General features: G+C 55.8%; 1 protein-coding gene across 1 annotated transcript in view; it reads left to right on the forward strand.

Moving 5' to 3' along the window:
- The first annotated feature begins 2,458 nt into the window (after positions 1 to 2,458).
- LOC135884591 (cytoplasmic phosphatidylinositol transfer protein 1-like) overlaps positions 2,459 to 26,003 on the forward strand; it is a 33,001-nt gene continuing 9,456 nt past the window's right edge. The window contains exons 1-5 of the mRNA XM_065412020.1: positions 2,459 to 2,506; positions 14,760 to 14,908; positions 21,895 to 21,983; positions 24,382 to 24,389; positions 25,203 to 25,274. Coding sequence (XP_065268092.1) covers positions 2,459 to 2,506; positions 14,760 to 14,908; positions 21,895 to 21,983; positions 24,382 to 24,389; positions 25,203 to 25,274 — 366 coding nt within the window. The remainder of the gene's footprint in view (positions 2,507 to 14,759; positions 14,909 to 21,894; positions 21,984 to 24,381; positions 24,390 to 25,202; positions 25,275 to 26,003) is intronic.

The raw sequence follows: 26,003 nt of genomic DNA on the forward strand, positions 1-26,003 counted from the left end.
GCCTCGGAAGGGTGGGACAGCTCAGTACTGAGTGGCAGTGGTAGAATGAATTCCTCCCAACCCATCCCCAATGGGAGTACCGAGGGGGGAAGGGAAGTGGAACCCAGTCCAGAGGAAGCCCAGTAAGCAGCATGGATTTACACCCGGATCCATGCCCTCCCGGACACTGCATGCATGTTGGATACCAACCATCACTGGAGACAGCAACTCCCATATCTGCTGCACAGGGTGTGGTTGGAGCTCAAGCCTTTGCTCAGGTGTGAGGGTGAGGGTGAGAAACCACACAAACCTCGCTGCCCAGGCTGCTAGTGCCCTGAACAGCCTACAAGGTGCATATGGGGATCACTCCTCCCAGGCAGCCCCGTGTATGAGCAGCTCCCAGAAAACGCTTCTCCATCAGCTGTGGCTGCCTCAGGCCTGAGCCTCTCAGTCAAGGCTCCATCGGACTCTCCCTGCTCCCGGCTGTATCTCTGCCTCCTTCTCTCCTGCTCCCTCACCTGCTGTCTGCAACGGCCTCAGCTTGCCCTCCTCAAAACCCCTTCTGCTCTCTTCTCCCATTCTCTTTGTACCTACCTCCATAGGGCCCTTATGTGTGGGGAAAGTCTCCTGCTTCTCCTGGACTGGTTAACCACCCTCACTTCAGCCCTCTTAAATACCTCCCTGGAAGCTGTTCAGTGCTAATAGCACTCACTTATTCTGCATACAAATAATTGCCAGTATATAACTGAGCAAGTGCCTTTCCCAGATGCATTCCACATACCCTGTAGAGCCCAACCTCACCCCCATCCTGGGGACTGGCATTGTTAGACAAGGTACTAACCATACGACAGCACAAAGTTCAGGTCAGTCCTTCTCCATAGGCTTGGCTGCTCCTGGAGTTCCTCCCTCAGGGCTGCTCAGCCCACACTCAAGGTTCTCTGTCCCTGTAGAGCCACTCCCGCCTCCTTTTTAGCCATCTGGGATAACAAGTCCGCAGAGCCCACTTAACCTTTTGCCAGCTGGCTCAGCACGAGCTTATAGGGCAGGCTATTTTAGGCAAACGCTGCCAACCTGTTACAGTAGCGGTGTAAGTTTACATGGAAGCGGAAGAGAGGAAGGAAAAGGGAGCTGGACAGTGGAGAGAATCCATTAAAGAAGTCTACCTCCCCTGGCAGCTCAGGGATCGTGTGTCCAGACTGGGTTTATCTCCCTGGGATTGTAAACTCCTTGAGGTCGAGACTCTGGGACTGGCCTGGTGTAATTGACATTAGGTGTGTATTGTACAGCACTGCGCATTGTGTTGGTGTGTAATACCCAGTTAATACTAAGCGCCTCTGAGGCTGCCTGGTCCCAGGGCAAGGCTGGGGACATCGCAGGAAGCCCAATGACCCCAGTGGATTCAGAATTCAGCAGCTACTTCAGGAGTGGTTGGTTGGTCAGACACCAGGGGAAGGAGTGGCACAACAGTGTAGCCTACACTAACTGGGTGTTAAGTGGGGGCCGACTGCACGTACATTCGAGTCAAAAGCAACATTCCCATTGGCTGCAGAGGGGCCCAGGGCTGTGCCTGTAGGGTGTGAGTCATTGTCACTCACAGGCCGAGGGGGCAGGGGCACCAGCAACTATCATGAGTGTAAGACAAGGAGTGTGAGGAGGCAGCCACTTACACTGACCTCTCCTTGTGGCCGCCTCTCCCTCCCGCAGCAGCGTGTGGATCACCTTGATGTTTACACACTCACTGAATCCCCCTGAGGGGTTAGCTACATTCCGTGGTGCTGGTGCCACTTCATCCTATTTTCAGAGCCACTTATGTAATCTGCACCCCTGTGAACAGCACAGCTGGACTGGCCCAGGGACTCCCAGGGGAGAGGCACCTGCTCCCCTCGGGCTGCACCTGTCCCTGCACCAGCAGCTGCTGAGAGGTGCAGACCTTCCCTCAGCAGGGAAGGGGTTAAACCCCAGTTTAGATCCCTCCCTCCCTCCTCTGTGTGACTGTTTCTTGCCCCCAATGACTGATGTGTGGAGCTGATGCAGCTGGGGGTGCTGGCCTCCCCTCCTTGTCCAGCTCCTGGATCCTCCAGCTCCTTCCCTTGGTACATGCCAGGTTGTTACACTCTAGTTTGGTGACCTCACAACCACTGCCATGGCAACGGCTTATGAAGTCACAAGCAGAGCTGTGCCGGTAGCAGGGGAGGAAGGAGAGAGGAGCCTTTGCTCTGACTAAGAAGGGATCGGAGAGTCCCCGGGCATACGGGCTGGAGCCCAGCTGTTGCTCTGCTCTGATCTCTCCTCTCCCCACGGCGGGCGGTTCTGTCTCCCTGCAGAATGAGTCCTTCTCCGAAGGAGGCTTGGGTGCCACTCTGCTTTCTCCACACCGACGTTTCCACTTGATCCAGCGCTCCCGTCTGCCCCCCACTCTCAGCTTCCTTCCAGAGGGGCTGCCTATGCACCTTGAGCCCAGCAGAGCGTGGGGGCCACCATGCTGATAAAGGAGTATCGGATCTGCATGCCACTCACCACTGAAGAGGTAAGCACTTGGCTGCTCTCCCGGGGGGCACTGCGGGTGGAAGGGGCAGTGTGGGCTGGACCCCAGGCGGCTAAAGGATTAGATGGAACACTTTCCATTTGCTGCGAGGGACGTTCCGGCCCCAAAGACGCCAGCCACGAGGGGGTCTGCCCTTCCCGTGAGCCAGGCGACACTGCCCAGCGTGAGGGGGTGCAACATAGCTGCCCTCCTGCATGCCAGAGCGCCACTGCATGGGGGAGAGGGGGTGGATAGCAGCAAGGGGCAGAGGAGGGGATCAGGGTTGGGAAGAGATACTGTATGGGGGGGGGATAGCAGCAGGTGGGGAGGCGGGAGCAGGGTCTGACAGGGGAGGAGGGGTGTGATGGGGGCAGAGCAGGTGGGGGGACAGAGGTGGGGAGGGGGGAGGAGGTTCTGACGGGAGGAGGAGTGTGATGGCAGAATAGCAGGTGAAGGGGCACAGAGGTGGGGTATGGGGACTAATGGGAGAAGAACGGAATGATGGGGCGGGATAGCAGTAGGCAGTAAAGTGGGGAATTGGAGTCTAATGGGGTATAATAGAGAATAGGATCACAGCAGGTGTGTGGGAGACGGGGGATCGGGGCTGGGATGGGGTGAGGGGTACGATGGAGCAGGGTGGCAGTGGGGGGTGAGGTAGGGAGCTGGGGGTGAGGGGTACGATGGAGCAGGGTGACAGTGGGGGGCATGGGGGGAGCTGAGGGTGAGGGGTATGATGGGGCAGGTGGCAGTGGGGGGTGAGGTGGGGAGCTGGGGGTGAGGGGTATGATGGGGAAGGGTGGCAGTGGAGGGTATGGGGGGGAGCTGAGGGTGAGGGGTACGATGGGGCAGGTGGCAGCGGGGGGTGAGGTGGGGAGCTGGGCTGTGATGGGGTGAGGGGTACGGTGGGGCAGGAGGCAGCAGGGGGGTATACAGGTAAGGAGTTGGGGGTGAGGGGCCCAAAGGGGCAGAATGGCAGCGGGGGGTAAAGGTAAGGAGTCAGGGGCTGTGAGGTGCAGGATCTTGGATCTCGTCCCCCTGTACCAAATGGGAGGATCCGGCTCAGAGCACGGGAGGCGAGGGGGAGTGTGTGTGGGGGGACGTCCTAGAGCCAGGGCTGACCAGATCCAGCCAAGCGGGGCAAAGCTTCCTCCCTGTGATGTGTGTCTGGCTGATGCAGAAAATCCCATGGACGAGGGCGAACGAGCTGGGCAGCAGGGCTCTGGGGCTGCAAGAACTGAGAGCAGAGGAGGGCAGATCCCCAGGGTGTCAGGCGGGGAGTCCTGCGTGGGTGGAGAGCTGGCGCTAGCACCTTGCCCACCTCCCCTCTCTGGGCCTCTCCTTCTCCCTGCCAGGTGCCCTCCCTGGCCGGTGGAACCCAGCCCTCCCTGGCGCCTGTCACCTGCTCCGTCCCCTCCCAGCCCAGCCAGCCGGGAAGAAGTGCTCAGAACAGAGGCAGGGTCTCAGTCTCCCCAGCCTGGGGATGGGGGATTCACAGGGAGAGGGGCAGAGGGAGTGGGAGCTGTCTGCACAGCAGAGCGGGGAAGGCTCTGGGCTTCCAGCATCACATGGGGGAGGAGGGAGCCAGGCAGGAGTGTTCAGCAGGCTCGGGAGCTCCCTGCACTGCTGCTGTGTGGCTCGTCCTGGGGAATTTGTCCCGTGCTTCCGGGGTCTGAGCTGAGGACTAGGCTGTAAGAGCTGATTTCTGATCCCAGTTCTGTTAGCAGTGCCATCGAGTGGTTCTTGGTGCACATTTAGTGAGCAGTTGCTGAGGTCTGGGCTCCTTCCCCACTATGCTGGAGGGGTCCAGTGCTGCAGGGTCTAGCAGGCATGGAGCTGGGAGGAGATGATCTGCCTAGCACTGCCACTGAGTCGCTGTGTGGCTGTGGGCACCTGCCTGAGTTTCCCCATCTGTAAAATGGACACAGCAATCCTGAGCCTTATTTAAAAAAACATCTGTGGCGCACCTGCTGGTGTCCACAGAGAACATTTCCAGCTGTCATATTGCATTACATCCCAGTGCCAGTATGTGTACTGCATTCCCAATGTTACGTTTCCATTGAAGCAGTTGCTGGAGTTGCCACAGAGGCGTTGAGAGATGGGGTCAGGTGGTGAGAGGGGACAAGCACGGGGTTAAAATGTGACCCACACCGTGGAAAAGTTTGGGAGTCCTCTGTTCTGTGCTAAGAGCACTGGTGTAAGCCCTAACCTGCCGGATGCTGACTGTAGAACTGTCTGTTCTCAGGGGACCTGACACTCGGGGCTGGTAGTGTGTGTGAAGCGAAAGCGCTAGGCAGGAGCCGGTGGCGGCTAAGTGTGATGGCTTCCATGTGCAGTGACAAGTGTGCGCCACCAGGTAAAAAGGCCAGTAACTTGCAGGTGGCATTTCTGAAGGCCTGCTGCAGGGTTATTTTCACTGTGGGGGAAAAACTAAGCAGAGTTGGGCAGGCTCATGACTTGGCTGGGAAATTGCAGGGTGCAGTGGGAAGCCGCACTGCTGATTCAGTAACCGGTGCTCCAGGCTGTTCCCTAGCATGACCCCTGGAAGCTACAGTGATGGATGTGCTAGAGATACCTACGCAGATAGATACATGGGCCACTGGGCTGCTGGACCCAAATCTACCCTTGCTTACACCACTGTAAATCTGGAGTAGCGCCTATGAAGTCAAATGGAGTGACTCTGGTTTTACAGAGTTGTAACTGAGAGCAGATTTTGGTTCATTGCTGTTTGGAAGAAACAGGAAACCCAGGTTCTGAACACTTGTGAGCATCAAAACTCTGCCATAGCACACTCTGAGAGAGGCATAGCCCTGGCCCTATTCCAGTGAGGGGTCATTGCACTCTACCAATCAAAAATTCCCCCAGCAGTTTCAGTTGGATACAGTATTCGTCCCCACTCCCTGTCTTTAACTCTTGCACAGGGTTGCTGTGCACTGTTAAAACAGCTGCTCTGTTCCACTTCAGAGGTGGCTGCATGTTAGTGGCAGGGGAAGTTCTTCCTGTATGTGTGTGTTGTAAAGCGCTTTGGGATGGATTTGGATGAAATATGCTGTGTGGGGTAATTGTAAGATCACTCTGTCCACAGGGTCCATCTCTGCCTCGTGCCACAGACCTGCAACAATCCCAACTTCCCTGGCACCATATGTTCCATGGCTGGGCGCTAGCCAGACATGCTGCTCTCCCATACAAGAAATGGGCGCATCATCTCTGCCCATGGCCCCATTCACGACCTTTGCTGTCGTGCCACCTACTTGGCACAGGTTTACTGAGGGCAGCTGGATCGCTGTGGGAAAAGGGACTTGGTGCCAGTGGCAGATTGAGAGCCACATGCGAGTGGAAGGCAGCTGCTTGGGTCAATCCTTAGGCTCTATCTCACCAAGCAGATTGAGGGCTGACCTGTATGGCGTGAGTGCAGGCACACGCATGTGCTGGGAGCAGAGTCCTATATGGTTGATGGAAGCAGAGAGCTGCGTTTGCTGGGAGAAGTGACCTGGAGAGAGAAGGGGTGGGGGTGTTAAAGAGGAGAGCAGTGAATTAGTGGACAGTGACCGGAGTGTGCCCCATGCAGGTAGACTTAGCTTCTAGCACAGCTGGGCCTGGCCCCAAACTCCAGCCAGTTCCACATCCAGATCTGCGTTCTTCCCCGGGAGCTGATCTCTAGTTTCCAAACTGGCCAGGAAGCGCGTTGTGGGGAGGGGAGCTCGGGCAGGCTCTGCAATGCAGTTTTGGTCTGCATCAGCCTGCTGTTCAACAGGACAAAGCGACAGCAGCTGTGGGGTGTGGGTAGAGGGGCGGGGGGGCGAAGGCTTCAAGCTGCCGTGCAGGTCTGCAGTTTGCGGGCAGGAGGGACCGGGTGTGTATGAAAGACGGCCAGAGGGGAGGCTGTGGTTTGATAGCAGGCCCCGAGCTCAGCATGGGCCCAGGGTCAGCTACATGTGAGGCCTCCCCTGCACGGGAAGTGTCAGGCAGGCAGCTTCCTGCCTCCTGCAAAAGGCCTTCGTTACCGTGGCAGCGTGCGTCATGGAAACTTCCTCATTGACAGGTCTTGTGAGAAACCGAACCGAAGGTATGTTAAGATGCTGAGCGCGGAGAGCCCTGGGCAGCAGCCCTGCATGGCGCCCACAGTCATAGCGGCCCTGCTCTCGCCCCTCCCGTCTGAGGCGCTCCAAGCGCTCTGCAAACACTCATCAATCAATGCTCAGGGGACCTGGGCATATGAGAGCATTGCCCATGTGTTATGTATGGGGAAACTGAGGCACAGAGCCAGGCAGTGACTTGCTCAAGCTCACTCAACGAGTGGCAGAGCTTGGAACTGAACCCAGAAGTCCTGACTCCCCAGGCCCCTGCTGTAACTTTTGGGTGACACTTCCAGTCCTTATGGGGCTGTGCTGGTTTTTGGAGCTATGGGAAGGGATCGGCATGTAGGATTTGCCAAGGCAGATGGACGCATCCCAGCAAACCCACTTAGGCCAGCATCTCCCCTACTTTTCACGGGATGGGGCAATGCTATTGCCATGAAGGGGTGTGTGTGCAGGGGGTAATGGGGGGCTTGCGTTGGCCCATTTCCCCCCCACACACACACACTCACACATAGCTTATGCCCGGAAGCCTGAGATTTGACTGCCCTTATAGTGTTCACTTGTTTAGCTCCTCTGCCCAGTGCAAGTCCTCCCTAAGCCTGGCCCCTTTGGGCATGATTTTCCGAGGTGAGTGCCTGCAGTTCCCACTGACTTTGGCTGGAGCCGTGGGCACTCGGCACCTCTGACATCCAGGTCAGGTGGGTGGGACCTGTGTGGAGCTTCCCCCAGCTTCCCTGTGGGACGCATCCTCAGGCTGGGGCAGCCCCCCGCTAACCTTTGGGCCTCTGAGCACCCACCCACTCCGCAGGAGTGAGGCAGGGAGAGATGCAATCTCTGCCATGGTCAGCTGGCACCACTGCAAGGGGAACCTCCTGGTGGCTGGATGCTTGTGTTCTGGGTGCCCTGGAAAAATGGGGCCCTGTGCAGCATCAGAGGCCACCTCCGTTGTGTTTGGGTATTGACACTCCAAACTGAAACCCATGTTTTGGAGCGTAGGGGTTGCAAGGCTCTCTCTTGGGCCAGCCGGGGTCACTGCAGCAGATGTATTATTTGTATTGCTGTAGCGCCTATAGGCCACAACCAAGATCCAGGCTGTGCTAGGCGCTGTACGGACACCTAGGGGCCTAAGCCCCGGATCTGAATTCGCTATTAGAACTATGGCAAAAAACCTTTAGTGGCCTACAAGGTGAACTTATGACTTTTCCCTAGTGCTAAAAACAATTGGCTTGTGATTGATTAAATACAACAGATTGAGGATTCCTGGCTGTGGCACAACAGCCCTGGGGTGATCTGGGGAAGCTGGCCGTGGCAATGCATGTGCTGATGGGATATAATTCAAGACCACATGCGCTCCTTAAGCAATTAGTCTCTTTTAGCACGCAGTATCGTAGGATGAGGAGATCCGAGCTCTGTAGTGTTGTCAATAATTATTCCATGACTAATGCTGTGCATTGTCATTGCTACAGCTAGCTGTGCCTATGCTAGTAGCATAATACGCGGCTCCAGAAGGGCTACGAGTATTTGCCACTAGTAACCTACAATATATTTACAGGCAGCTACTTTTAGAAGCAGATCTTGACCTTATTCATGCTAACTGCTGTAGGCGTGTGCTAGTAGTGATTCCCCACGAGGATAGCAGCAGTAGCATACAGCACACCGCCCATGCTTGCAGGGAGCTGTGAGGAGATCTATAGTAAGTTACACTGTCTGTGGTACAGAGCTGTGAGTTTATCTGTAGTAAGCTACCGTGCCCATAACTGCTGAGACTGTTGATAAGCTTAGTAACATATAGGAAGCAGTAGTGGCATGCTTTAAAACTGAGTATATCGATAGTAATCTAAAACAACGATTCTCAAACTTTTGTACTGGTGACTCCTTTCACACAGCAAACCCCTGAGTGTGACCCCCACCTTATAAATTAAAAACACTTTTAAATATATTTAACACCAGTATAAATTCTGGAGGTGAAGCAGGTTTCAGGTGGAGGCTGGCAGCTCGTGACCCCCCATGTAAGAACCTCACGACCCCCTGAAGGGTCCCGACCCCCAGTGTGAGAACCCCCGACCTAAAATATCTATGCTTGCTGAGACCTCCCAAGTATCCCTCTTAGAATCAATGTAATATCATATCCATGTCTATGGAGAGCCATGGCTAATCTGCTTACAGCACTGGTGCTTAGGGTTCCTCTGAGCTATACCCTAGTCTCTCAATAGTAAACTATAGTGTTAATGTTTATGAAGAGGCATAAATTCCCATCAGCAAGCCCCGGTAATTACAGTAGGTCCCCAGCATCCCTATACAAAGGTTGCTTTGTAGCCTTGATTAGAAAGGGCACATCAGCAATTTATTCAGGATGCCCACTAGCATATCTTTTTCCAAATGTACTCTGGGGACTGCAGGGCTGTCAGTTTCTAGTGTGCTAAGAGAGCAAAGATTTCGTGTTAACATCTGGAGAACATTTACAGTTAGGTGAAGTGGAGATAAGATCTCTCTGGCAATTAGAATGATGAATAGGATCTTCAGTGGAACAGTAAAATAATTGTTATGCAGAAGCATCATCAAATATTTTTTTTCCGCTCCCATGTTATTTATTGAACAAAAAGTCAATGTTCTTTTCAGCAGACTCCTCCAGAAGGGGTTTATTGTGCTTGAAAAGCTGGCGAACTATCTCCAGGCTCCACTTTATAAAGGGAAACGACAGATAGGCCAAAGATGGCTCCCGGTTGCTGTGATTGGAGCTGTCACTCCTGCCATTCCCTGGTTTCAGTTGGGAGGGATCTGGTAGTACAGTACAGTGGCTAGAGCCCTGGACTGGGATTTGGGAGATCTGGCCTGCTGTGTGACCTTGAGCAGCTCACGTCCCGCATGTGTGCCTCAGTTTCCCCTTCGAGCCCTTATCTGTTTAGATTCTAAACTCATTGGGGCAGGGACTGTCTCGCATGATGTATGTACAGTGCCTAGCACAATAGAGCCCTAAATCTCAGCTGGAGTCTATAGGCGCTACTGTAATACAGCTGTTTATAAAGGATGCCCATGGCAAGATTGTGGCCTGGAGCCATGGCATTCCAAGCAAGCAGCGTCCCTCCCTGGACACCCTGAGAACATCCTGGTTAAAATCAGGTTAAGTCTGACATGTGCTGAGCAAACAGTCCATGCAGCCAGTGGAGGAGCACTTGGAAGCTGATCTGCTTGGAGTGGTTCATGTTTGCACAGCAGAAACTGGCCCTTTCTGGGGTGTTGTTTGACTGTTTGCAGTGTCCCATGTGAGCGGGAGTCTCTGCTAACACACTCCATCTAGCCTGGCTGGAGGCCTGTGGGTGTGCCTGAAAGAGTCTGAGTGTGCTAACCTCGTCTCCTCCCCTGTACCCCGGCTGCTGGATGGAGTGACTTACCATACGCGCCTTTAGAACTAGAACATGCTCTCCCTGCTCTAGGCCTCAGGACTGGAGGCGGCTGTGTGCCCTACTGGGACGAGCTTGGACTAGGAGCTGGGATCATCCTTGTACAGGCCTGGTGCCACAGGGAGGTTTCCTAGGGTCAGCTCCAGACATGTCAGTTCGCGCACTCGTCCTCCCAGTGAGTCAGTTGCGTTATCCATGCTGGAACCCAGGATTATCCCAGCTTCTGCTCCATGCTCTTCCCAGTAGGCCACACAGCCTCCTCCGATCCCGAGGTCTGGGGCAGGGAATGCGTGTTCTCTTCACTAGCTGCGGGCGATAGACTGAGGCATGGTTAGAGACTTTGAAATGAGATCATTGCGGGGAGAGGCATAGACCCCCGTTACAAAAAGAAATGGGCCTCAGCCCCATGCCATGGGTAATGCCAGCGCTCCCTGCTCAGCCCAGAGGACTGTCAGAACTGCAAACAATGGAGTGTTTCCAGCCGCAGATCCCCCAGCTCAGAGCTCTCAGTCAGCCCTGGTTGTTTGTCTATGATAGCAGCAGTGCAGGGGTTGCTTTCTGGCTGAGCTGGAGAGTTAGCCAGGGATCCCAGGCCCAAAGGTCATTGTGTGGATGTAGCGCTTTCATTACTCACTGTAATTTGTATTTAGCAGCAGCTAGAGTCCCTGAGCAAGGTCAGAGTCCCCTCATGCTAGGGGCTGTGAGCCTGAGAACTGACAGGCTAAACGGACAAAGGGCTGGGGGTGGGAAACTGAGGCACCAGGAGTTGAAATGACTTGCCCACGGTCATGCTGCAGTTCAGCAGCAGAGCTGGGAATAGAACCCAAGTCTCCTGAGTCCCAGTCCAGTGCCTCTGTTAAGCCCCGGCCCCCTCTGTACAAAGGGAGCGTAGTTTCTCTAAGGCCCCACCCACTCGTTGGGAGAGAGCACTGCACCATGGCTTAGGTTTGCAATGCCTAGGTGTCTGACCAGGTCTGGCTATAGTGCCTTTTCCTCAGCCTGACTGAGACCCCGGTGGGGTGCCCTCAGACTGCGTCCCCAGGGAGATCCCCACCGGGAGGGAACAGCTCTATCCTCCCCCGCTTGGGGAGAGGGTGGGGAGAAGCGAGCCCTGGCCTGGTGCCGCCGAGGCTCCTGCAGTGGCTGGCAGGTGTGAACGGACATGCTCTCTGCTGATATCTTATCTACTCAGCTCTGTTTCCATGTGCCGCACTCGTTATTAATATTTACACAGGCAGCAGCGCTAGGTAATGGATGGGAAGGCTGAGCTGCTGCTGACAATGGAGGCTGACTCAGCCAGCCGCGGGGAGACGCTTCCTGGGCAGCTAGAACCTTAGTACAGCCCCACGGCCTAGTAGGGGGAACTAACACCCCGGCTGTGCTCCTCAGCCTGTGCCTACCAGGATCCTCTGCTGGGAGAGGCTCGGACAGGAGCAGCTGGGAGCTCCCCTGCATCCAGTGTTCCTGTCCTACTCCCTTCAGCACCCCCTGCCAGGAGAGGCCAGGACTGCAGTGGCTATGAGTGGCTGAAGCAACTCCGGCTGGGGGAGGATAACGCAGGATCCTCCCCTCCTCCTGCTCTCTGCCTGTGCCCAGCTGGGATAGGTTTGGGGCCAAGACAGGGATCCATTGGGGTCTGTGATACGAACAAAGGCCAGGCAGTTATTTCTGGGGCAGCAGGAGGACCAGCGCGGAGGGAACAGGGAAGCCAATTGGAGGGCTGAGAGCCTGAGGCTCAGCCCCACCCTTTTCATCCTCAGGAAACAATAGAAAATCCAGAGGCCTCTAATGAGGGCTGATTAACCCTAACCCTGAGTTCCTCTGAAAGGTCCCACTTGGTCCTTTCCCCCAGACCTCCTGGGAGGAAGGAGGATGGCTGGGGGTTTTGTGGTGGAGTTTGAAGAGCTGCTTGGAAGGTGAGAATAGGGGCAAATCCCTCTCCCCCCGCTCATGGGGGCACAGAGGTCTTTGCCAGCTGCAGGACCACGGCCATCCCCTGTGGAGGTATGGGGGTGGGGGATTCCAGGGGCTATACCCCCTCTATCTGCAGGATGTGTCAGTGGGCAGGGCTGGTGGATGTGCCACAATGCCCCCCCTCCACCCCTCACTGAGAGGTCACATGGGGTGCCACTGAGTAACATGAGGTGCTGTCACCCCTTCCTTCTCCTGCAGACAGCCACGCCCCGTTTCTCCCTGCCTTGCTGAATGCTGGCGTTCAGCCTGGGTGCTGAGCCCTGTTGTGCCACCTCTGCCCCCCCATGCAACTCTGGGTGCTGCCATCCCCAACATGGGCCAGGCTCCCACATGGTGGCACCGTGAGTGGTTTGGCGCAGCCTCCTTTTTGCTTGGGGCTGGAGCATGCTCAGTGGGATGGCAGGAAGGTCTGGGACCCACCTGCTCTAGAGAGGCCTTCAGCTCTGCTAGGCCCTCAGCTTGCAAGGAGCGGCCAGGCCTTTTGCTTAGCCATGCCAGCTGGGGTTCACGGTGGGGTGAGGAGGCCGAGGGCAGAGCCAATTACAGTCCCCCACTCCAGAGCCTCCTCTATCAGCTTGCTGGTGCTGCCATGGCAACCCAGGGCTGCACTCTCCCCACACCCTGACCCCCAGACTGTGGCAGTGGAGGGGACCTGGGTGCTGATTGCATCCCCTGGGTGGTGTGCACAGTGGCTGCTCCCCCCCATACAGCAGATGCTGCCCTCTAACTGGTGAATGAGCGGTGGGAGGGGTGGAATGATGAGGGGTGGCTGGCCCCCCTGAGCCGCCCTGAAGGTCAGGATACGGGCTGGGTCTGAACCCGTTTCCCCTCGCTATGGTGCTGGTTCATGCACGGGGCCCTGGAAGGGCGGCTTCTGGGGCGAGCGGGGGTGTGGACCCTGGTGGCTCTGGGGGTGAATGACATGAGTGAGGAAACCACAGAGGATCTAAGAGGCAGCCCTGTCGTGCAGAAGCAGAGGCTGTGGTTATCGCTCCTATGTCGCTCTGTGCTCCCCCAGAACTGCCTCGGGTCAGGCTTCCCTGGGCTAGGTATGCAGCCATATCCCCACCCACCAGGAGGGAGCCTCATGCTCTTCTCCGCAGTGCCCCCTGCTGGTAAGTGCGGGGCTCAGCGCCCATGTCCAGCCTTCCCCTGCTAGGAGACGCTTTGCCTACCAAATCAATGGTTTCTGCACAAAGCACTGTGTCATCTGCTGCTGATGGGGAGTGCAGAGCTGGGGCAGGGTGCAGATGCCTAGGGCTGGATGTAGACCTTGAAATCCCTCTGTCTCCCCATGTAACAGCAACCCCTTTAGGCTAAGACTGGAGCAGGGTGGAAAAGCCTAGGGCTGAATGGATGTTGGCTCCAATGCCGTGTGGTGCTGAGTGCCCCCGAATCCCACTGACTTCAGCTGTAGTTGAGGGCTTGCAGCACCTCGCGGGATCAGGCCCTAGGTTTCCAGTGTACCGAGAGAAGGGTGATGACAAGGTTGGGGAATCGGGTGGTGTGGGGCTAAAGCAGTGTGCAGAGGTGGGAGCAGCCCCAGTGGAGGTGGAGCGTGAACTGCTCTCTCCCCTAGAAAGGGTGGAGCCCTGCAGTGTGGGGTATGGACCTGCTGCTCGGGAACATGGCTGAAAGCAAGAACAGGCAGTCTCCGTTCCCCTTTTTGCCCTCAGTGTGAGCTGGGGGGAAGGGGGCGGGAAGCATGATGGAGCCTTCCATTCCATGAAGCTACCGACACATGCCTCTTCCACCTAGTGCTTGCATCCCTCGACGAAGGGGAGCACCAGCCAGCCGCGCGCGGCAACGGGGGAGTTGTGAAGAGGGTGCCAGCTGCATTGGGGCCAGTCCCATTTAATATCCTCATGAATGATCTGGCAGGGAGAGTAAACAGCAAGTTAATGAAATTCCCTGATGATTCTAAATTGGGAGGAGCCGCAAATAAGAGCCAGGGCAGAGTATTCATCCAAAGGAAACATGGGGAGAAAAGGAGAACCCAAGGCTCAGCTTGCAAAATGCACACAAATAACACAGGGAGGGAGAAAAACAAACCATTCTATGGCGGGGGTGGAGGAGCCTCGACAGCCCGGGTAGCCCCAGGATAGTGTGTACTGTGCACTGGAGTTTGCAGTGTGATATGGCAGGGAAAACAAAGGCTCATATAATGTAGGATGGCATATGCAGCAGCGTCTCAGAGTGAGGAGGCGCTAGGCTCTCTGGCCAGCTGGGCTGAATTCTCCAGTCATTTACCCCAGCGAGAGTGCAATGCTCCCCCAGTCAGCGGCAGCATTTTACGCTCTTTTTGTACTGGTGTAAGTGACCCCATGTGGAGAACTGGACCATTGTGTTCATTTCTGGGCTCTGCTTTACTAGAGAGGGATTGACTAATTGGAAGCTTTTCAGTGAGGAGGAGCAAAATACCAATTGGGAGAGACTGAATGGTGGGGAAAGTTAAGCGAAGAGTGAGGAGACTGTGGCAAGTCTGCGAGGGGTGAAAATGCCAAGGCAGGAGAGGAATCGTTTGGAGTGGGCTGCGAGCGGGAGTGATGGGAGCAGGTGATAAAAGGGAGGCAGGACCCCAGGAGAAAGAAGCCTGATGGAGAGGTCTGTGGCCAGTCTCCCAAGGAAGGGGTAGCAGCCCTTGGAAATGTCAAGCTGTGCCAGGCAGAACGCTACTCACTATAGAGTTGGGAACAATCCCGCCTTGGCTGAAGAGGGGTCAGAGGAGCTGCATGGCCTCCTCTTGCTCTCGCCCTGCGCCTTTCAGCAGCGGGGAATCCCTGCTCATGTCCCCTCTTGTTGCAGTACCGCGTTGGACAGCTCTACATGATCAGTAAGCACAGTCACCAGGAGAGCGAAAAAGGCGAGGGTGTGGAAGTGGTGAAAAATGAGCCGCATGAAGACCCTGTCCACGGGCCCGGCCAGTTCACCGAGAAACGTGTGCACCTGTCCAGGTGAGAGCTCCTCCGATCCATCCCCTGGATGATCATCCGCAAAGCATAGGCTACTTCTGCCATTGTCCCTGGGGGCTGAGCGCCGGGTTAAGGCTTCCCTAATAAACAGTGTCTTTCCTGAGTAAGGGGCCCCTGATCGCAACCCTGACATCTTGGAGGGTGTTTTATTAAACCCCATTTGACAGCTGTGGGGCTGCACCTCTCTTTTTGTTCTGTTTGTACAGCACCTTGCACAGTTCACAGTGAGCTCCTAGGTGCTACCACACTGCTAATCATAAATAATAATGTTGTGCTGTGGCTCTAGAATGGCTACAGTACAAGCAGCAGCCGTGCACGCTCCCCCTGCATGTTGCCACCTGATCTAGAGACCCCCTCGCCTCTATGGGCAAGAGGACAGAGGCTCTCTGCTGAGACCGGACCAGTTAGAGCCAGGGTGATGGACGGCTTGTGATGTGGACACTCCACCACAAGCCTGAGATCCCCAGCTGATTTCATACAGGGCCACCAAACAACAAGGATGGGATTTGAACCTGCAATCTGGCTCTCCTGTCCCGTATGTGCCAGCTCCCCTCGCTCTCCATGCTTTTTGCATCTAGCCTTTGTTCCGGGCCTTCCAAAGACCTGGTCACTGGATCCTGCCTGTTCTCTGTGTTGGTTTCTCTTTGAAATCCCTTGGGCTCTCTCCAGCACCATCCCCCCACCACTTCTTTCTCTGACTCGCCCCTCACCAAACACACTAACTCCAGTACAACTCAGGCAATCATTCGCATTTGAGAGGTTGCTTTCACCCACCCCCAGGAGCAGAATCCCAAGAAGTGTGTGACATATCCGCTACAGTGACCCGGACTTCTTAGTAGCAAGAGCTCATGAGGTTCTTGCTGAGCTGGTCTCTATCCCCAGCTGCTTTGTGCCCTTTCCTCTTGCATTTCAAGGTGGTGTTCTATCCTCCAGGCAAAGCTCTCCTCTTATGTTAGGTCCTGGATGGTCCTGATAGGGAATCCTGCTTCCTGCAAACGTAGCTCACAGGACATCAGTGGTTGCAGAAATAATTCTTGGGACCCATCCAGGCACCACGTCCCAGCATTGTCTCACACTAGCTGCCACAGATGAATGTTCCCACCTGCCAGCAGGAGGAGCATGTCCGTCAATATCTCCTTTATTCCAGCTCAGCTTTGATTCCTACTCCAGCCCGCATGTCCCCTTCTGAGCCTCCTCTTGAGTGATCCTTGAGCACGATGGATTAATAGCTTCCCTGATCCCAGAAAAGGCCACTTCAGCTCTGCATCTTGAGAAGCAGCAGCCGGGCCAGGTGTCTCCCTAATTTATTGGCCCTTGTTTGGTAGCGGCCTCCAGGTGTCTGAATCCTAATGAGTTCCTTAAGGCGAATGGCGGCTGCATTGGGGCAGCATGAGGAGAGCTGTGCTGGGCACTCGGGTGGCTCTGGGAAGCCACTAGGGGCTGTGGATGCTGCAGGTCCGGTGTGCTTTGCTCTTGGAGAGCTCTCATCTGAGCATCCAGGCGCTTTGCTAACATGAGCGGAACCTCGCAGTGGGTCACTCTCCTTGTCCCCACCCCACATGTGGAGAGAGCGGGGAAGTGACGTGCCCAAAGCTACCAAGCGGGTCAAAGGCAGCGCTAGCAATAGACCCCAGGAGTCCGAGCTCCGAGCACTAGATCACGCTATTGTATAAATCTTCCCAGAGTGCCTGCCGCCAGTTTACAGAACCTGGCGGTAAATGGGCACCATGAGCAGGGCAGGACGGAAATTGCAGGGGCTTGTCCCTGAGGATTACTAGGGCAGGATGGAAATTGCAGGGGCTTGTCCCGGAGGATTACTAGGTTCTGTTCACAGGGGTTGGCAGTGGGCCATCCCTGCACATTCAGAGAACTCAGCCATCTAAGAATCCCCTGCTCCCCACCATGGTCATGTCAATCCCTAACCCCAGTCAATCTGTTCCAGGTGATCTCATCCCCAGACTCTCTGAGTCACCCAGGGGTGACACCTGGAACCCTGCCACTCCCAGTCCTCCTCTCCAAGGCCCTCTGAGGTGCTGGGTGGCTGCTTGCCCCATCTTCCTTCTTTAACGAGTCCCCAGGTAGGTCACTGCCTTCCCAACTCCAGAGTGTCCTCAAGGAGGAGGGGGTCAGGAGGCAGAGGTCATCCCCATAGTTAGTGGTGGCGGGGCCAATGGCTGCAGTTGAGAGCACATTTCCCAAGGGGTCCAGAGTGAATAACTACCATCTGCTCCCAGGGAGGGAGCCCTGTCTGTCCCCACTGGGGGGGGAAACTCAGCCCATCCTCAGCCACTGGCTGCTGGCAACACCAGCGTCCACTCTGGGCTCCAGGAGATGCACTCTCCCATCCTGCGTGCTAGCAATGGACACACCCCACTGGGTTACACGTGAGTGCCCAGTCCCTTGTCTTCTGGACACCTGCAGTGTGCACTGAACCGCTGCCTCCATGGAAGCAGGGTCTCCCCGTTTATGAGTTTCACCTTTGCAAAGTTTGCTCAAGGCCCCTAGCCAGTCTGCAGTAAAACCAAACAGAGCTGGAGACAGAGATTCAAATAAAAGCAAGTCAAAGGGTTTGGAAACGAAAGGTTACAAGTAGAGAGATACATGAACCCCACTCGATAGCCTGTACTTATTCCCAGGTTACTTTCCCATCTAAGGTATTTTTCACCCAATGGTTAGTCGTTGCAATGCTTGTCCAGTTCAGAAAGTTGGAATCCACCTTTCATGAGACACCCTCTCTTACAGAGGAGAAATTCTGCCAAGGATAACAGCTCACCCCACCACCAATTCTTCTGTTCCTCTATAATCACAGGCTATTGTCTCTTAGCCCAGGGCCCCACCTCTTCAGAGAATCCTCCTGCAGTTCCTTTGTTTTTGTAAATGCCCAAGTCTCCACCTGGACCATAGTAAATACATTGCTGTCTTCCTGGAGGGATCTCCATTGTCCTCCGCCCTGAGACCCCACCTCAGCACAGGAGACAAGACTCACTTTGCAACCTAATAGTCTACATTTTGCATCTCTCTTAACCTATTAGTCCTGTTCAACCCCCATGCAGTAACCATGACAATCAGCTAGATCTTAGCTTTTATCCCCTTCCGGTGAAACATAGAGAAGATGGGGTAATATACCTGCCTGGGTAGGTCTGTATCACACCCCCTATGGCAGAGAAGGAGGTCAAGGCTGTTTTCTGACCCCCTTTCCCTCCCCACACACCTTATCCTTTTGCCCCAAAGATCCAGTGAGACTGGAAGGAGCAAAGGCTCTGTCTAGCAGCCCTGCCCAAGAAGGAAAACTGTGTCAGTCAACTGATGCCCCATAGAGAGCTCTAGGGAGAAGGCCCCAGGCCAGCTCAGAGCTTGGAAGTCAGACTACAGCTCTGTGGGGAAGGCATTGCTTGTGAGGAGGAGTTTGTGCAGGGATTGCCTCAGTGTGATGGCTTCTGTCCTGCTGTGCGGAGTGCAGGGCACTCAGAGGTGTCAGGAGGCAAGCTCCCTGCCCCGCAAAGTCTAAATGCCTTCTGGTTAGAAATCCATTTCAAACCCTGGCCAGGCGCTGGGGCCATATGCCTGATCAGACTGTTGGTCCAGCTCACCTGGTGTCTGACTTCTGGCAGTAGCCGGTAGTTGACGTTTCAGCCAACCCCCACGCTGGATGCAGCACAGGGATCAGCTTACTCCTTGGTACCTGAGCCTGCCAGATGGAGCAATTTGCATCTGGCCTGCACACACCTAGCGCTCCCTTCAGTTTGCGTTTAGTCATGAACCTCCCTGGGGGCTGAACATGTCTTCCCCTGTTCTGGTCAGGTGTCGGTCTGCCCCTGACTCCAGAGAAAGTTGCATTCTCTCTCTCTGAGCCCTTATTGCTGAGATAGGAGATGACTCTGGGGGGCTGCTTCAGGATGAAAAATGCAAACAGCTTGCTAGTGAGCTCAGTGCTGCCACCTAGTCCAGCGACCATTGCTGTGGCCGTGCTGCAAAATACCTGTTACTAAAAGCACACCAGCAGGTTAGAATCCTTCCGTGCTCCTGCACTGAGCTTTGCCAATTGCCTTGGAGAGCGAAATAAGTATTTGCCGATAGATCAGCTCAATATTTGCAGTATTCAAGCTATTGCCTATGACTCATATAGGGAACTACAAGGAAATAACTCAGCACTATTTATCTAAGGTAACAATGGCAAGGTTTTAAGGGCCAGCACTTGTATTTTAAAGTAGCTCCTTACTGAATTATTAACAATTGTGATTAGAATGGAAAGAGCTTTAAAAATCTCATGTGCCTGCCAGCACTGGCACTGGCTGTTCACTTTCTGCATACCACTCTGCAGGAGCTGGGAAACTGGGTTAGTCAGTATAGCTTCTGTATCTGGTCAGTTTCACTTTCAGGTTCTCATTCAGCTAAGGGGGGAAGAGATAATCTGCTTCAAGCTTGTGTTCCCTTTTTTGACCTGAGGGTAGCAGGAATTTGGGTCTTGTAGGCTTTTCCAGTTGGGAGGAGAAATTGATGATGGAGTCTGGTACTGTTGAGGCAATCTTGTTTGTTTCCAAGGAACATACCAAGTCCTGTTTCCCTGAATGCAGGAGGAGCCAAAAGAACAGAAGCTTATATATTTGCTTACAGCCCCATGCCTCCAGGCGGTGTGTGTCTTTTGTCCCTTCTTATTAGACTCTCTCTCTCTCTCTCCCTCACACCCCCCCCCCCAAAGGCAACACCCTGTGGACCCCTGTGCCTGTGTAGTTCAAATTCTCTTGGTGGGCTCTCATACCCCCTTTGTCTTAGGGGGGTCTGCTTAGCTGTCTCTTACAGCTGTCTTAAATGAGAGGTGGAGGAGGTCATGCTCACACCTGACAATTTAAAGGTTTAACCCAACCCACAACACTTGGAACTGGGAGGGCAGGAGAACTGAGTTTTCTTCCCACCTTGCCTCAGTGTCACTGTTTGGGCTAGTCAGTTATGCCCCAATTTCCAAAGTTGGGTGACTAATGTTACCATATACAGACCTCGATTCTGCAAAAGGGACCCACGCATCCAGACCCTTAGGCTCACCTCCAGTCCCTTGGAAAGCAGTGGGACTCCTCACTGGCATTTGCAGAACGGGGACTGTAGGCGCCTAGATAAGTGATCTGATTTACAGAGGTGCTGAGCTCTTGCAGGGAAATGGAAGGTGCAGTGGCTGGGCACCTCTGTGCAGGCGGCACTTGTTTAGATGCTTGAACATGGATTTAGAAGCTGAATTTGAGGTGCCCAACTCTGAAAACGTTGGCCCAAGCCTTTCGGCGTTTGATGAAGCAGGAGAGAAAAATGGGCTCTACTGAGACAGCCAAGGAAGGCAGAGCTTGTCCTCCCACCCAGTGGCAATGCAACACACTAAAGATCTGTGTGTCTGGCTTGTTGCAGCCCCACAGCCTGATCTTGCCATGTGCAGAGCTTGCATTGACTCCAGTGGCCGTGCCAGACCCATAGAGGGACTGCAGGGACTCCAGCAAAGTCACCAAATGATTTTATGGGCGCAGAATCCTAGGGTTGCTCCAGGATTCTGTCTTTCTCGGGGCATCCCTACAGCTGAGTTGGAGAACCCAATTACATGACCACTGCAAACTGTAGTGTAGACAGGACTCTTTAACCAAGCTGAGACCCAGGGCTGTCCGTGGCTTTAGCCCCATTACAAGGACTCAGATGGGTTCTGCCTACACTACAGTGCTTAGCTGTCTGATACCGGGGTGCTTGGTCTGGGCTAGCTGAGTGGGCCTTTGTCTCTTTGTTTCACTGACGCTCACTCTCACTGCCCCGTCCCCTGGCTTTTGTCTCTTTCCCATCCTTGGTTTTCTCTTCCATTTGCTGCGGCACAACCCTCTGGCTTTCCCCTTGCTGATCTGTCAGCAATTGCGAATAGACTGGAGAAGAGCGCCGATGCCTGCGAACTGGCCTTGCGCCCTGGCCCCCTCCATAGACGGAGGGAGGCGATGGACAGCTTGGCTGTGTGAGGCAGTCCTGGCTGTGCTGCTCCGTCTCCTCACAGCACATTAATCGGCTGCTTACCCACAGAGGGAGCTGCTGGTGCTAGACAGGGTATTTTTAGCCGAGGCGCTCACGATTCCCCTCTTGGGGATGCTATTTATAGAGGCTGAAAATTAATCAAACCACACCTCATCTCTCCCTCCCCCCTCCAATGGGCGAGGAGCGGCGGTCACGGCGAGCTGGCATGAACAGACTGTTCATTTCCAGCCCCGGCTGCTGCAGCTCTGCCTGTGAGCAGAGGCTCCTTGCCCAGCCCAGCGACAGTCATGTCCCCCCCAGCGCGCACATACGCTGCGTCCCTTGCCCCGACCCTGCGGGGCCTGCGCTTCCAGTGCCTGGGGGTAACACTTGGCAAAAGCAGTCGTTGGGAGCCAGGGCCTGAGCTGGCTCCCCTTGAAATCAAGGGCTCAGCTGCCTTTGCTTTGGTGGGAGCAGGAGCCGACCCTGTGTTCCCTGGAGGGGGAGGAATCTGCGAGAGCCTGGGCCCAGGTGGGTGAGCTGGGAGGGCGTGGGGCTGCAGGGGGCTGGAGGATGGAGTTGGAAGGATGCAGGCTGGCTGGGGAGCATGGCAGTGGACCCACTGGGTGGGGGGTGGGGGTGGGGGGGCAGCTGGGAAGCACATTGTCTCCTAGCTCGGTGCGTATGGAGCTGGGAAGCCGCTGGCTGGTTAGGGGGCTGCAGGGCTGGAAAGGTGTCAGGAGCTCAAGCCTGGGCCCAGGGCGGTGAGGGCTAGCTGGGTCCCACAGGGTGGGTGCAGCCCCTCTCTCCCCCAGGGGGTGGCCCCTGCACGTCAGTGCCGAGGCGCATTGGCAGGGATTGTGCTGAACCTGCTGCAGGGGTGAGCGGAGGAGTTCAGGCCCAGGGCTGTGAGGCCAGAGGGCCGAAAACCAGCCGAGCTCTGTGCGCTAACGAGAGCCCCCTGCTCTGCTCTGCTCTTCTCTTCCCTTCCCCTGCAGCAAGCTGCCCAGCTGGGCCCGCGCGGTGACCCCCCGGATATTCTACATCACAGAGAAGGCCTGGAACTATTACCCCTACACCATTACGGGTAAGAGGCCCCCAACCCTGCCCCCCACTCAGCCACTGCTCTCTGGGCACGCGGAGAGGCACCATTCTTCTCCTCCTCCCCGTCCTCCAGCCCTTCACACCGCAGCTGCTTCTGCCACCAGCACCCGTCTGACAGGGGAGTGACTCCCGACTCACACCGGGACAGGGGGCCCAGCCCAGACCCTCCCATTGTTGGGCACATCAAGAACTACAAAGCAATTCTCCCCACGCCCTCTGGCCTCCTGAGGCAGAGATTCAAGGTCCTTCATACCAGGTTGGGGGACCCACTCATCTGTCTCCCCACCCCCCACCCCGCCCACACACACTAGGGCTTTGTGTTGCAGCATGGACAGGCCTAGACCATGTGTTAGCTGTGCCTTGGTCCCATCTCCACTGCAGGACTAAGCCTTGCTTGAGCCATGCCATGGCTGGGCTGCTGCCAGCTCCGCCCACGTGCTGCCCGGCTGCTGCAGATCCACGGCCTGAGGCAGAGGTAGGAGTGCAGGGAGCGAGTCCTCAGCCAGAGTAGATGAATGTGGGACCTCACGCAGGGTCCTCGCTGCCCTGGTTTGCCAGCAGCTGCCTGAGCCCTCCACAGGGGGCGCTCTTCTCCTGCTGAAAGGGACGAGGCTTGGAATGCCAGGCAGGATCCTGCACAGCAGCACTCGCAGCCTTTGGGTGGGGCCGTTCCAGCATCCAGCTGTGCGCCCAGGGATTCCCAGTGACCCATGCCCCACCGGTAGGATTCTGCACAGTATGACAGAGCCAGGTCCCCCTCCAGGGCATGGCACTGCCTGTTCATGGTGGTGCCCCCTCTGTAGCCCAGCCAGCTTCACCTCAGATACCTCCCTCAGCAAAATATAGGCTCGTTGTTTACTGGAAATGTTGGACAATAATCTGCTCTAGAACGGCCTGGAGGGGAATCCAACCAGTCAGGCCCCTAGCAGTGCTGAGTGCCAGCGGCGTCTGTGCCCTCTGCCCACAGACATTGGGCCTGAATTCCCCCCTCCATACAGAGCAAGTGCGTTCCCCTCCCAGCAGCACGTTGAGTGTGCATCTGAGGTGGTATTTTCACCCAGCGATGATCTCACAAATGGGAGGGAGTGGTTCCCACGCAGGGGTGAGGCAAAAAGGGACATGCTGAAACCCAGCCCCATTCATCATCGCCAGCCAATTATCCTTGATTTTTGAAGCTCAGGAATTTTAGGTCAATTTTATGGGGGTTTTAGTGGGTTTGACAACTCTCTGCATCGGCAGTGGGGACTCCGCTCCAGAAGCAGGGAGGTTCTCTGGTGGGGTGGGGGTCCTTTGCCCAGGGAGCAGGGTGTCTCTCTAGCTGGGTTAAGGGTCCTTTGCTCCAGAAGTAGGAGGGTCTCTCTGGTGGGGTTAGGAGGTCCTTCATCCCGGGGAGCAGGGATCTTTCCAGTAGGACTGGGGGTCTCCCCTTGGGGAGTGGGGTTTGTTTCTAGGCCTGAAGAGAAAAGCTGATCTCCTCTCCCCTTCCCTTCCCCTGCATTGTGCAGTTCTGATGGAGCCAAACTCCCCTCTAGGGAGGATCAGCTCATCACACCTTGTGTCACTGAGCGAGGCAGCATTTCCCAGTGGTCTGGGCGCAGTGCTGGGAGCCGGGACCCCATGTTCGAATCCCAGCTCTGGCACAGTCTGTCTGTCCTCTTGGGCAGATCCCCCACAGGCCGCCCTCCTCCCTGCAGTAACTCTGCTGGCGTGGGGAGTGGCAGCAGGGGTGCCTCCCTCCCCCGCTTGGGGAGCTGTCTCATTGTTTGGCTGGACTGTCACAAAGCGACACTTGGGTGCGTGCAGGGCCAGCTCCAGGCACCAGCCGAGCAAGCTGGTGCTTGGGACGGCAGCTTGTAGGAGGCAGCATTCCGCCCAATCCTAGGGTGGCACGGCCGCTTTTTTCTTTTCTTTTCTTTTTTTTGTTTGTTTTGTTGTTGTTCTGCTCTGGCCGCCCTGTAGGAGGCGGCGGCACGGAGGACAGCAAGCCCGGCAGGGCAGTCCGCGTCCTTCCTTCCCAGCCGACCGGAGCAGCGCGGAGCCCTTGCGGCATGCGGCCCCAGCAGCGCCCCGCTGAAGCCCTGGCTGCCCCGCTTCTCTCTCTCCCCCCCTCCCTCCCCCTCCCCCTGCTAGCCGGGGCACATCTGCAGCGCAGGGAGTCCCCCTGGCTCCGGCCGCGCCGCAGGTTTTTTTTTTTTTTTTTTTTCCTTTGCCGTTCTGGCCGCCCTGTTTTTGTTTTTGTTTTTGTTTTTTTGCTTGGGGTGGCCAAAAAGCCAGAGCCAAGCCAGCAGCTGTTCCTAGGTCTCATCTCTCTCTTGTCTCTCTCCCCGGTGCCCTGCTCTCCTGCACTGCCGGACCCTACGATCACTGTGCTGTCGGTGCAGAGTACACGGTAAGAACAGGGACCTGCCATTATACCGTTCCCAGCACCCCCGCTGGGCTCGCCACTGGAGCTGCTGGTTGGCATGGCCCTGCCTCCTGCTAGGCATGGCTGAGGTGCGGGGGGGTGGGAGGGGCGTGTGAGAGAGCAAATTCAGAGCAGCCCCATTATTTTCCTGACTGGCAGCTCAGAGGGCAAAGCACCAGCCCCTCTTGTACTGCTAGACTCAGGCCCCACCGCTCCCTTTCTCCATCCATCACGCTTACAGTGCGCCTGGGGTAGATGGCCCCACGGCTGGCCCCGCCCCACCACCCTGCCAATCCCTGCCCTGAGGGCAACTCAGGGTGGTTCTGCCTCCAACCTAAGGGAGAGGGTTAACCCCTTCCCTGACAGACACTGGGTGGGGCCTGTATACTGTCACAAGGTGTATCTTGCCACTTGCTGACGTCTGCTCCCTTTGTGCCCCACTGCCGTCACACACATGCCATCCTAGCTCCCCTCCTGCCTGGGCATCATTCACTCCCAGGGCTCAGGGAGACTGCGCTAACCCTCCTCGCTAGATCGGCTTCCTCCAGGGCAGACACAAGCAGGCCAATGAGCTGGGCAGCGTGGGGGGCACTGGCACTGCCCATGCTGTGCCTGGTTAGGTTGGGGGCTTTAGTGCCCTGGGAATTGCCCCGACAAGCAATCTGATGAGAGCCTCTGATGATAAGTGGGTCTGACATGGGGTTCACTGGGGGGAAGGACTTGACCCTGCGCTGGCCTAGCTAGCGTTGGGTGATGTTCTCCAGGCTGGCTCGTAATGGCCTGTCCCTCTCTCTGCAGTGCTCCTTCCTGCCAAAGTTCTCCATTTACATTGAGACCAAGTACGAGGATAACTGTGGAGACAACGCGAATGTAAGTGGCTCAAACACACACCCCACACACTCTACCACTCCTCTACCATATTTGCTGAACTCCATTGGAACCAGCCATTCCTAGCCCAGACCCGCCCAGTGCCTCTGGCTGGGGTGCTGAAGGGGACGCTGTGGGGTGAGGCTCTCGGGCTCCTTTCCCCTATTGCATGGGGCAGTGGTATGCAGCCCCACACCACTCCAATGACCCCCTTCCACTAGGTGTGTGTGGGCTCCCGTGTATGCCCGTGGGGCATGCTGCATCTCCTAGAGGAGGCCAGAGCCTCCAGTCCAGTTGCCTAGGCAGCAGGCTCCCTGGGGCCGGTGTGGGTGTGCCACACATGACTGAGGACATTGCTCAGATCCCAGGCGTCACTCTGTTGGCAGCATCTCTTCGGAGTGAGCCTGAACATAAGAACGGCCATGCTGGGTCCATCTAGCCCAGGCTTCTGTCCTCCGACAGTGGCCAATGCTTGTGCTTCAGAGAACAGGTTTGTCAAACCCCGTTATAGTTTTGACCTTCAGAACATTCCCTGGCAACAAGTTCCACAGGCTGACTGTGCATTGTGCGAAGAAGTACTTCCTTTTTGTTTGTTTTAAACTGCTGCCTATTCATTTCATTGGGTGACCTCTGGTTCTTGTGTTATGGGAAGGAGTAAATAACACTTCCTTGTTCACTTTCTTCACCCCAGTCATGATTTTATAGACCTCTTAGTCATCTCTTTTCGCAGTC

This window comes from Emys orbicularis, chromosome 10 (assembly GCF_028017835.1).
Source record: "Emys orbicularis isolate rEmyOrb1 chromosome 10, rEmyOrb1.hap1, whole genome shotgun sequence".
Classification (NCBI taxonomy): domain Eukaryota; kingdom Metazoa; phylum Chordata; order Testudines; family Emydidae; genus Emys; species Emys orbicularis.